Source organism: Ursus arctos, unplaced genomic scaffold (assembly GCF_023065955.2).
Source record: "Ursus arctos isolate Adak ecotype North America unplaced genomic scaffold, UrsArc2.0 scaffold_20, whole genome shotgun sequence".
Taxonomy (NCBI): domain Eukaryota; kingdom Metazoa; phylum Chordata; class Mammalia; order Carnivora; family Ursidae; genus Ursus; species Ursus arctos.
Window position 1 is genome coordinate 20,633,222 of NW_026622875.1, and position 12,344 is coordinate 20,645,565.

Sequence of the window (12,344 nt, forward strand, 5' to 3'; positions counted from 1 at the left end):
TTCAGGTCCCTCTCTAGACTTTGACTCCTGTGGGATTCCCAGAACAATGAGGCATCTAAATCTATAACCATCTGAGCTCCAGGGACCCATTCCTCTAGAGCCATCTCTACAATCATCTTCAGAGTAAGTGCCACAGGTAATACCATCCTGCACATCCAGAAGAGACACCAAACCTTGTAAAATCTAAAGGATTCTGGTTTTTTCTGCAGCTGTTCAGGAAATAATTTGTCCACTATATTTTTGTTTCATTTTCTATGCTAATACCTAATGGCATTCCCAGAATCTACTTTAATTTTTGCTCTATTAAATTATGTAGCCATATAATTTCTTAAATTCTGTTCCCTCTGGCCTGCATAAAAGGTAACTGACCAGTCTGTTGTATCTGCCACTATCACTTTATGATAATTAACCTATTTGAAAACCCTTTAAAAAAGAACCAAGTTAAACTAAATATTCCTAGAAGCCATGTTTGCCTGTTTGTAGGAGTTATTAAACAAGTACAAATTAAATATCTGAACTTTCCCTAAAGCGACATAAATTTAAGTGTACTATCATCAACAGTTTGATGCATGTGACTTGGATTTACCTTTTAGTTGTTTCTGTATTACAATCTGTAATAGATTTTTCTCTAGTAATTAGAGAATTTTTACATTATTTCCTTCTGGGAAAATCCAAGTTATGTTTTAAAATTACAAACATTGCTAGTGTAACAATAGTCTAATTTTTAATTGAAATAATATCTAAATTCTGCTGAACTTGATGATACAGCAAATAATATTTTAAAAGACACTAGTATTTTGACTGAGTTCTGAAACTGTTATAAGCTTCAAGCATTCATATTTCTTCCCATTGTTTTCAACTGATTATATCGCTATTATTTTCATTTTTGATGCCTGGAAAGTAAACTAGATTATGTAAGTGAGCGTTTATTTATCTAATACCATTTCAAGTTGTCTTGGTAAATAAATGCTCAAAGCCAGAAGCACTACGCATTTGTGCAAGAGCCATGGTAAAGCATTACAAAAACATATGTATTCCAGATTGTAAATGTTGTCTGTATTGCAGACAACTAAAGCAATCTTAGAAGTAAAATGTTCATTGCTGATATAAAAGAGAGAACTACAAAACATTTCATTTTCAGGGCCAAACTGATATCTGCTATTGACAAAAAGTTCCAGAAAAAAATAACAAATATACCACAAGTAGACTACTGAGAGGAAAGAAAAGGAACTAACATATATTGAATACTCACTAAATGCGCTAAGTGATGTTTTCCTCTTTCCAACATATTACTGAGCACGTACTGTATGCTAAACCCATTTATGAAAGGTCATTTTAACTTGGTCTATAATTCTTCAAAATTAGTATTATTAATCTTGTTTTATAGATGAAAAAAACCAAAGCACACAGAAGTCACTCAGATACTAAATGGTGGACCCGATATTTGAACAAAGTGTAAAACCACAGCCTATGTATTTTCTATCACCATAGATGAATTCTGAGATGGCCTCTCCATACATAGCCCACATATTTGGCTCAATTTAATATGAAGGCTTTATATTTAGTTGGGTTTTTAATTTTCTCTAATTCCATACAGATAAAATTCTTTGCCAATGAGAGCATGAATATGGGATGTGATAAGGTCAAGCTTCAAATTTCAAAAGGATCTATAAAAACCAATTTACAGAGGAAAAATTCTAGTGACAGTTTAAGTCAAATACATTTTTGGCAGACGTATCAGGATATACATATGTTCTAAATAAAGATGATTGATAAATATTTCCCATAGTATCTTCTTATATAAATAGAGGAAATACTAATGGAAATGTTTAGCAATCCTATTCACACTGAAAAATTCCAAAAGCATGCTGAACACTAGCAAAAGAATTCAAACATGACAAATAAGAGAGCGAGCAAGTTGGAAAAGATATCTAGCAAGAACTCAGTGACTATAAAAAGCAGATCATTTTTAATATGCCACTCTAAACAATGCCTTCTATTGTAAGAGACAGAGGGATTTTGAAATTTTCCAGACTGATAAAAAGTTAGCAGTCTTCTGTTTTATTAATTTTTTTTTTAGAGTTCTAATCCCTCACCCTCAATTTCTCTGCTGAAAAATCTACACTTTTATCTATCTTCCCACTCAATTACATATCTATGTAGAGAATATAGTCTTTATTTTACTGGACCTCAGGGAGACTGAATTGAATTAATCATATTCCTCAAAGACCATATTTGTTAAATCTGAAACTTCTTTCATTAATCAAGAAGATGTAACTATAAAGTGTCAAGGACACTGGAACTCTGGTTGTGGCAGTCAAAGAGAAGAAGATCATGAAACCAATTTCTCATTCTATTCCCCTCTGGGAAGGGAGGGAGTAAGGTAGGTAATGTGAGAGAAAGGATAGTGAAACACCAAGTTCTCCCAGCCAACAAGAACCCCTACCTGAAGACTGCCTTCTCCAAACCAGGGCAACTAGTGATGGGCCCCTCCCTCTGACTGCTGCCACTGTTTTTACCTTTCCTTCTGATACTAATGTGGGTTTGGGTATGCGTGTGAGAGTATGAGAACAAAAAAGAAGACAGGCTAGGGAACAAAGATAGGGAGAAAGAACTAGACAGCAAGAATGTTTTTGTCATTACGACAATTCATATATCGTAAGCTTCAATGACATTCAAAAGATGTAACATAGCTCATACAAAACAGAACCTAAACAGATCCTTCTAAGATTACTAGCGATAAAAGATTATTGTGTTTATTCATGGGAGAGGGATAAAGGTTTTACATCATGAAATCCAATTGTCAAAACTGATTTTTAGTGTGCTTACAACTACAATATCCCATCATTATAGAAGGCAGATTCAGTGGAGAGTTCACATAATCAAGCCTTGCCGTGCTATTCTAATTCAGTTTCATTTGTGTTCTTCCTTGTTGTCATTCTTTAGGCATATTAAGACAGAAAAAACACAGCATGAACAATGCAAAAAATAAATATCAACCCAGATAGAAAGGATAAATGGTACTAATAAAAAGAACGTTCAGAATGAATATATTTATAGAGTATAGAAAAGTACTAAATACAGTACCTACATTAGGAGGGGTCAAATCTGCATTTCACGAAGCAAAATAGGAAAGTATCATAAATTATGAGACAGATAACAATAGCCCACACACAACAAGACAAGTAATGAATATTTAAATTTTTTTTCATGTACCTTAAAAACATTAAAAAGAGAACAATACTGGAGTCAAACTGTAGCTTTCAAAGGAGAAAAAAAAGCTACAAAATGATTATTTTTTCCAATAGATAATTCATTGTCCATATTGGTGGGGGAGTTATGTTATGTGGTCATTTAAGAGACTATTTTAAATGTATGATAGTTTTCACTAAACTCTGATGGAGAAATGACAGACAAGTAAGATTTACCCCAGCATTCTCTTTTAACAAAACCAACAAGCACTTTCCTTAATACGAACTTTTTAGTGGATGCACATGCCTACACACAGTAAACTTCATCTCCCACCACAATCCCGTACCTCTGACAGTAAAGAAGGTCAATACCACAAGAAGACACATACAGTGAAGCAATTAAAGGCAGAGAGAACATACCTTCCAGTAAATTCACATCGATGCTATTATCGGGCTTGTGTAGGCATGGGTATGTGTTAAACAGATTAGCTACAAAAGCTAAATTAAGTTTAGGATTGCCTGAAACCACATCTGCAGGAGTAACAAACTGTTTGCAGCCCAGTTTATCTGCTTCTTGAAGCATGAATCCAGCACGCTTCAGGTCATTTTTCTCCTAAACAACAAAATAAAACAAAAATGGTCAAAATGAACTTTTGATTGGCATAATTTTTTATTGATAGATGTATTTAAAAGCAATCACTTTTCTGGAAATATATTAAATGATACAGAAAAATAAACTCTCAAGTTTTGTATCAGTTAGCTCCTACTGGTCAAATTATAAATCATTTTGTCAAGGCCATATATTAGAATTCCTTCTGGCTAAGAGGTTTAGTTGTCTCATCCATTCTACTCTGAATAATATTTCCAGTAGACTCTTTTTCAATGAAAAACAAGTTCAATACAAATAAATTATTAAAATCAGAAGAACAGCACTATTCACAAGTGCAAAATCCTGGAAACAAACCAAACACTTGTCAACAGGAGACAAATAAACTGTGTCATATTTACACAGTGATATCGAATGATGTGAGTGACTCTTAGCAATATATGTTCAAAATAAGTACTAGGAATTTATGTACAAGGTAATAAGCTTTGTGTGAAGTTAAAAAGTAAAATGAAAAATTTAATTTTGTAAGGGATATATTTGGTTGAAAGAAAATTATATAAAAAGAGAAACAAAAGAACAATGAACATAAGATTGAAGATGGTGAGTATCACATTAAGGTGAGGCAGAAAGATGGAATAGGGAAGAAGTAGAGAACTAAACATAAATTCGCATCAGGGTCTTAGCTTTCTTGTTGGATTGACAGTTCATACAGACTTGTTAAAATTTTAAAACAACTACAAACAAAAATAAATAAAAAGAGGGACATGTATGGACCCATGATGAGAGTATATCATGACCAAGAATTATGACTTATCTCATTTTGTGCATCAGTTACAAAGAAGTAAAAATGTAAATGAAATCAGAGAAAGCAATAAGTTCAGTACTATTAAACAATAAAAAGTTTCTACCTTAGACATGAACAAATTATATGGACCTTATTCAGATCTTAATTCAAATAAATTATAAAAAGAAAATCTGACATTTAAGAAGTAACTGGAAATGTCAGTGTTGATTAAATATTTTGGTATTACAGATTATTGTTAATTTTTTAGGTATGATAAGGTATTATGGTTATATTCTTAAAGTTTCTTTATCTTCTAGAAATACAAATTGAAATACTTATCGATGAAATGATATGATGTCTAGGATTTGCTTCAAAATAACACAAGAGGAAGGATGGGTGATAAATGAATAAAGACTGATCATGAGTTGATAGTTGTTGAACCTGGGGGTAGTTCATTATACTGAGTTTGTTCATTTTTTTGTTATGTTTGAAATTTTCCATAAGTTTAAGTTCCTAATTTTTTTGACTCAAACTAATTTGCTGATTTTGCAGTTTTGCAATACTTTCTCCAATGTTTCATTGTAATAATGTAAAATGTAATTCATTTGTAATGACTCACTCAACTTGCCTTTATTTTTTTTTTATTTAAAACATCTTTTTTTTTTTTTTTAAAGATTTTATTTATTTATTCGACAGAGATAGAGACAGCCAGCGAGAGAGGGAACACAAGCAGGGGGAGTGGGAGAGGAAGAAGCAGGCTCACAGCGGAGGAGCCTGATATGGGGCTCGATCCCACAACGCCGGGATCACGCCCTGAGCTGAAGGCAGACGCTTAACCGCTGTGCCACCCAGGCGCCCCAACTCAACTTGCCTTTAAAACCATTTGGCTGTTGCACTTTAAGTACTTGACAGATTTTCATAAAAACTATATCTGCTCAGATTTTAATGTTTAGATAGAACTATCCCCAGTATTTACAACTTATGCTAAAAAATGGGCTTCCTAGAAAATGTGTTAGGTCAGGATCTGCGTCAGTCCTTCCGACGCCATAAATGCTAGGAATTGCCATCTTTTACTTCATATATTTCTGAATATAAGTTGGAAGAACTGATAATCAGGTGCTTAGCAATGGTTTGTTGCTCCCTTTCCTAGTATACAGTGATAGTCACAAAAGCACCCTTGTGAGTTCCAGTTATACTTCACCAGGAAGAAGTGGATGTAGGGTTGATTCCACACATACTCAGTTTCAGAATTCTGTCAGTTATGACAGCCAGATGGCTTAGCATGGGGATCTGAAGCCTAGAGCATGAAAAAACTTCTGAGGAACAAAGGGCCAAGGTTTAATGGAAGAGCTGAGGACTTCATCAGGGAATGCTGCCTGTAGAGAACTGCACTCTAAATTTGACTGTACTCACTAGTCAAACTCACAGAGATGGAAAGTACAACAGTAGTTACCAGAGGTTTGGGGGAGAAGGGAATAGGGCATTATTGTCTAATCGGTACAGATTTCACTATGGGATGATGAAAAGTTCTGGAGATGGTGATGGTTGCACATACTGCAAATGTATTTAATGCCTCAAAGAACCATACACTTAAACATGGTTAATATGGTATATTTTGTTAATGTATATTTTACTGAAATAAAAACATCTCTAATTAAAAACTGTACTCACATTAAATCCTGAAAGGTCAATGGTAATGGCAGGTCCACCACCCTGGTCACCTTTAGGTGCAATCTGATTAAGCAGATGAAAATAAGCTCTTGAATCCTTCAAGGAAAGACATGAAATAGAATTTTTTAAATGAATAAAATCAATCATTTGATTCAGGAAAATAGTACTCAAACTGAAGAAACTGTTCTCATCTTAGAGAATGGAATAACTTAGTAATTTTACTTATTACTTACAGGCTCCTGAATGCACCATGCTGGTTTCACACCTCACAGCTTCTAGTGACACTGTTCCCTATACCTGGAATACCTTTCTTCACCTTTTCATTTATTTATGTCCCCAAGCATCAGTTAAGATTAGGGTCAAGTATTATCTTCTGGAAGCCTTCCCCCCTTTAACTCAGACTGGTCTTGTGACTTGCTCTGAACAACAGAATGCAGTGAAAGTGATGTGCTGGGGCTTCTAATCCCATGCTTTAAGAGCTTCTGCTTCCTCCCCCTTGAAGTTGGCCTCCATGGAGGAACTCCAACTATCTGAGACTATCATGCTGTGAGGAAGCGCAAGGAAGCGCAAGCCTTATGGAAAGGCCTCATGGAGACACTGTGAGGCACTAGACATGTGAGTGGTGCCCTCGTGCACCCTCCTGACCAGCCCAACTGACGGCTGAATGAATGAGTTAGTGATCCGGAACAAAAGCAGAACCACTTCACCAAGCCACAGTAACCCACAGAATCATGAGAAACGATATTGTTATTTTAAGCTATTAAGTTCCAAGTGGCTTGTTATATAGTAGTGGATGAAATATCCATTTACTAGATGTTTATCTCCCTGTGTAACTGGAGAGCTTCGCAAGAGCTAAATCTTTGCATCCCCCATGCCTGGCATAATACCCCATAGGAGGGATTTAATAAATACCTGATGAACTGAATTTTAAAATAAGAGAGCCCCCCCAAAATAAATTTTTAAATGAGCATATAATAGATGAAAGCAGAGAAATACAGTGTCACTTCAAAGAAAGAGACTGTCAGCTAAGCCCATTATGACAAGAACATAATCTGACTGAATGTGTTAATATATCTAGAGAGAAAATACAAATAAACGCCAATGCTGATTAGTCTGGGTGGAAAGAAAAGCATAGAGAAGAAGGAGTCACAGGGACCCAATTTGGCAATTCATGTCTAGGGAGTGACCATGGGAGGACTGTTAGGCACACTGAATGTTATAGTTTCCTTGACAAGCTCTCCCAGTAGGGAGGGAAGCATTTCAAGCTATTTTAGTTGAGAAACATACCTGAAGAATTCCTTTTGTCTACTGATTCCCTGGACCCTCAGATATTTGGTCTCCTGTTAACTGGTTATTGGCAAAGTGGGAGTAAGGGTATTGAACTGATCAGGCCCACAAGGGCCTCTTGTCCAGTGAAGATGAATTCTCAGTCCAAATTAATAGACTGACATCCTCATTATGATTTAGTCTCTCTATGGCACATAAAATGGGAAAGAATACTTTGATCTGCTAGGGCTAGTATCTCCTTCTCACAGCCAGTTGTATTTCTTCTTAAATACCAACAAACCAGTTTTTCTTTATTGCAAAAGAAAATTTTGTCCTTTTTATTTTTTTAAGTCTTTATTTAAATTCCAGTTAGTTAATATACAATGTAATGCTAGTTTCGGGCATACAGTACAGTGATCCACCACTTCCATACAACAGCTGGTGCTCATCACAAGTGCCCTCCTTTTTTTTTTTTTAAAGATTTTTATTTATTTATTTGACAGAGAGAGAGACAGCCAGAGAGACAGGGGACACAAGCAGGGGGAGTAGGAGAAGAAGCAGCAGGCTCCCAGCAGAGGAGCCTGATGTGGGGCTCGATCCCATAACGCCAGGATCACGCCCTGAGCCGAAGGCAGACACTTAACAACTAAGCCACCCAGGTGCCCCACAAGTGCCCTCCTTAATCCCCATCACCTATTTCACCCATCCCCCTACCCACCTCCCTTCTGGTAGCCACCAGTTTAAACCAGTTTTTTTTTAAATAAAAGATTTTGCAATTATAATTGGGAGATCCACCTTAGAGAAATGCAAAATTTCATTTTCTACACTGTGTCCTTATGAATTAAACTTCAATTCGAAATTCATTCGAAACACCTTTTGTTTTTTTACATTCTACAACCTTATTTTATATCACAGTTATGAACATTAAAATATAAACCTTAATGTCTTGGCTGAAGTTTCTGATGGTTTGCCATCCTGCGTTGGTCAGATGGTAGTTCACCCATCGCAGAAGTAAGTCCTCTGGAGAAAGCTTCATCAGCTCTTCTAGATCCTCACCTTCCCTTAGCAACGCAATTAGAGCTGAAAGGAAAACAATGAAATATAAATTCTTCCCATAGTAAGTATATGTCAATGAAAAGTAAATATTTTTGATCTTACCTTCATTCCTGGAAAGCTCAATATCAGCCAAAAGACCAATTTTGATGATCTGCCAGAGAAGTCCCAAGACCAAGTGAGGTTTTCCTTCTTTGAGATCTTGTGCACCAATGTTGACCACTGTACAACCAATGGCTGAGGCCGAATTCAGAGCTAGGTTTAAGTTTTCCTGAATTGCCACAAAGAAAACTATGTGTGAGAAAGTACTTTCCAAAATCTTATTGACAAGTTGTGAAGGTAAATAAGAAGCAACAGATTGTGAAAATTCAGATTTTTGAAACATAAGTAATATTTATACAAGCAAAATACTACTACTCAAAAAAAAAATCCCATGATTTTAACCAGTACTTTACTACTTGATCTCTTTCCCTTGCTTTCATAGTTACTGTATGTCATTTTCACCCCTTCATATTTCTCTTCTTTCATACATCATGATACTACATAAACCCATCATCATGAGGTAAAAAGCTATATTATCACAGCTTTAGAATCTTTTACAAATGAATGAGCCTTTTTTTAATAGTAATTTTTTATTATGTTATGTTAGTCACCATACAGTACATCCTTAGTTTTTGATGTAGTGTTCCATGATTTATTGAGTATAACACCCAGTGCTCCATGCAATATGTGCCCTCCTTAATACCCATCATGAATGAGCCTTCTTTTGGATAAAGTTTCACGGGAAACAGGTAGTATTCTAGACAATCTATTCCCAGAGCTCTAAAATTACTAAAAAAACAAGATGGATTTAATATCCACAGTAACACTTTGCTCCTTCCCAGAGATCTTTCTTTATTCATTAGTATACTCTTTCAAGCCCCCTAAAGATCTAGACTATTAACCCCTACTCATATTGGAAGAATGTCATCTCTAAAAATAAAACTGTAAAAGACTTAGCTCCTCAGACCCATCCTGTAGTTATTGTAAAATAGATACAGAATATTTTTTCTTTATTTCCTTTAATGCACTACATACAAACGTTGAAAGTAATACCAGACAATAAATTTGTACAACACTGAGAAATGCTTTATTACAGAGCCAGTGCCATAAAAAATTATGTGACACATGTATCTTAAAAATAAGATGTATGAATATTTTCAACAATCAGAGTTATTAAACAAAGCATCCTGACACAAGATGTGAAAGAAAATAAACTTCTGGAAATTTATTTATCAGAAATGGTAGCTCCTGCTAGGAATATGTAATATTATTGCTTATTGGAAAGTGGGAGACAAGAAAGCCATGTTAGTCAACATCCAATTCATACTCCTCAAGGATACAGGAAATGGGAGTACCCCTTGGATACTCCAAGATTAACCATGTACCACTGCCCTAAGGTTGTAGCTTCCTTATAAAAGAAGTTTAACAACTTTAGCAAAATCAAGAATTGTATTTGCCAAGAGAAATAAGGGAAATAGCTTAGCATTAGCTCACTTTTAATAGCTGCAGCTGTGACTAGTATATGCACTAGTTGTGATTACTACCACCACACAAGAGTGGAAGTACACAGGGATTATAAGGTGGGCTCTAGAACTGGACCACTGGGATCACATCCTGGTTCTGCCACTGGGTAACCTCTCAGTGCCTCAGTTTTCTCATCTGTAAAATCGTAGTATCTACCTTTTTTTAAAGGTGCCGGAAAAATTCAAAGAGATAATTCATGCAGTTTGTTTAGAACAGTGACTGGTACCCAGTAAGTACTTAGAAACTATTGATATCCAGCACTGCTCTAGAGATTTTGAGGGGAAAATTGTGGTAACCATAAATTCTTGGACTTTAACAAGACCTGAATGGAGAAGCTGACCACAGAAAAATATAGTAAAAAAGAATAACTCAAATTCTGTGAAATAGTAAAACACGGGGTAAAACTATACAGTGCTCTTATTTCAACCAAGAACAACAGCATCAAGCAAATATTCATTAATATAGCAAGTCAATGATTACAATAATATAACCTGAATACTATTATTATAAGTAAAGCTCATCCAAAGCAGTCTGAACAATGTTTGCTTGCTTGCTTGTTTGTTTTAAGTGGGTAGGCTCCACGCTGGGGCTTGAACCCACACCCCAAGATTAAGACCTGAGCTGAGATCAAGAGTCAGATACTTAACCAACTGAGCTACCCAGTCGCCCTCATCCAAAGCATTTTGAATCTTAATTTCATTCAGTACAAAATGCAGCTGAATTTTTATTTAATAAAACCTAGTTTTTATAAAAAGGAAACTGAAATTATGTTAAATCCAACATTTTACATGAATGGACTTTGAAGGCATTATGTTAAGTGAAATTAAGTCAGACAAAGACAAATACAATATGACCTCATTCATATGTGAAATCTAAAACAAAATAAAGCAAAAATTACCAAACTCACAGAAAAAGAGATCAGACTTGTGGTTACCAAAGGCAAAGGGTGGGGGGGAGGAAAAAATGGAGGAAGGTGGTCAAAAGGTACAAACTTGCAGTTTTAAGATAATCAAGTACTAGGGATGTCATGTACAACACGATGAGTACAGCTAACACTGCTGTATGGTATGTAGCAAAGTTGTTGAGAGTAGATCCTATGAATTCTCATCACAAAGAGAAAATTTTTGTCCTTTTTTTTTTTTTTTTCTCTCTCTTTTCTTTTTATTGTATCTATAGAGGAAGATGCACCTATTGGTTAGCTGAACCTGTTGTGGTCATCATTTCACCATATATGTAAATCAAACCGTCACACTGTATACCTTAAACTTACACAGTGAAATATGTCAGTTATTTCTCAATAAAACTGGAGTAAAAAAAGTTTTGCCTGGGCCTAAACACCCATTAATAAAGGCCTTACATTTTACAACACAGTAACATGATTACTAGCAAAGGGCAAATACTTACAGAAATAGTGAAAGGGGTGAGCTTTTTCTTATTAATGGCTCTTTCATCAATTGTGTCTGGTTCAGATAAGTTGATCATTTTGCTACAGAGAAAATGGCAATAATTTAGCTTAACACTCCCAGTTTATATAAGATAAATAATTAAAGTTAAATTATTTAAGACTTTTTAGTTTGTTTTCGCAAGTAGACAAAATAGTTAAATTTTGAAAAGTAATAACAATAACAATCCATTTCTTTAAAATATACTGTGATTCATGTCAGGGACTTACTTTTTAAAATCTAAGAAATGTTCCCTAACCTAAAACAAATCAATAACTCACTGCAATAGTAATCTTAGCATATCCTCCTAATTTTTTTAAAACTGTCTTGCATTTTCTTTATGTGAGTCCTGTCTTTATTTCATTTAATGATCACCAGCATTCAGCAGTCTGAAATGTAAAACAAATTCTCAAGAAGCCAAGTTTCATAAAGTGGTATCAACAGGGTCAGAATCACTCCTGTTGCAGTAAAAGCCAGAGACACGGTCTTTCTAAAATTTTAATAACTCAAACATTATAAGAGAAATTAATATAAAATTTATCTCTAGATTTTAGAACATATTTTATATTTTAAAATAAAGATAGGAAAATACCCATTCAATTCATGATAGGAATTTCCTCTGAAGGTCAGAGAAAAAGATTAGAACTGTAGGTGGAAGTCAAGGTATATTTTATGTTACTTAAAAACTAATATCCTGTATTTGTGGGTAGGTTGGAGGTTTTCTTTTTCTTTTTAAGTAAAAACACAGGAAAAAAAGACTGAAA

General features: G+C 34.9%; 1 protein-coding gene across 16 annotated transcripts in view; it reads right to left on the reverse strand.

Annotated features, from left to right (window-relative positions):
- Positions 1-12,344, reverse strand: part of PLS1 (plastin 1) — a 102,589-nt gene that overhangs the window by 19,941 nt on the left and 70,304 nt on the right. For all 16 annotated transcript variants that reach the window (XM_026497184.4, XM_026497185.4, XM_044383466.3 and 13 more), the window contains 5 exons: positions 11,543-11,624; positions 8,678-8,843; positions 8,457-8,599; positions 6,254-6,349; positions 3,612-3,804 (listed from right to left, as the gene is read on the reverse strand). In XM_026497184.4, the coding sequence (XP_026352969.1) occupies positions 3,612-3,804; positions 6,254-6,349; positions 8,457-8,599; positions 8,678-8,843; positions 11,543-11,624 (680 nt within the window). The remainder of the gene's footprint in view (positions 1-3,611; positions 3,805-6,253; positions 6,350-8,456; positions 8,600-8,677; positions 8,844-11,542; positions 11,625-12,344) is intronic.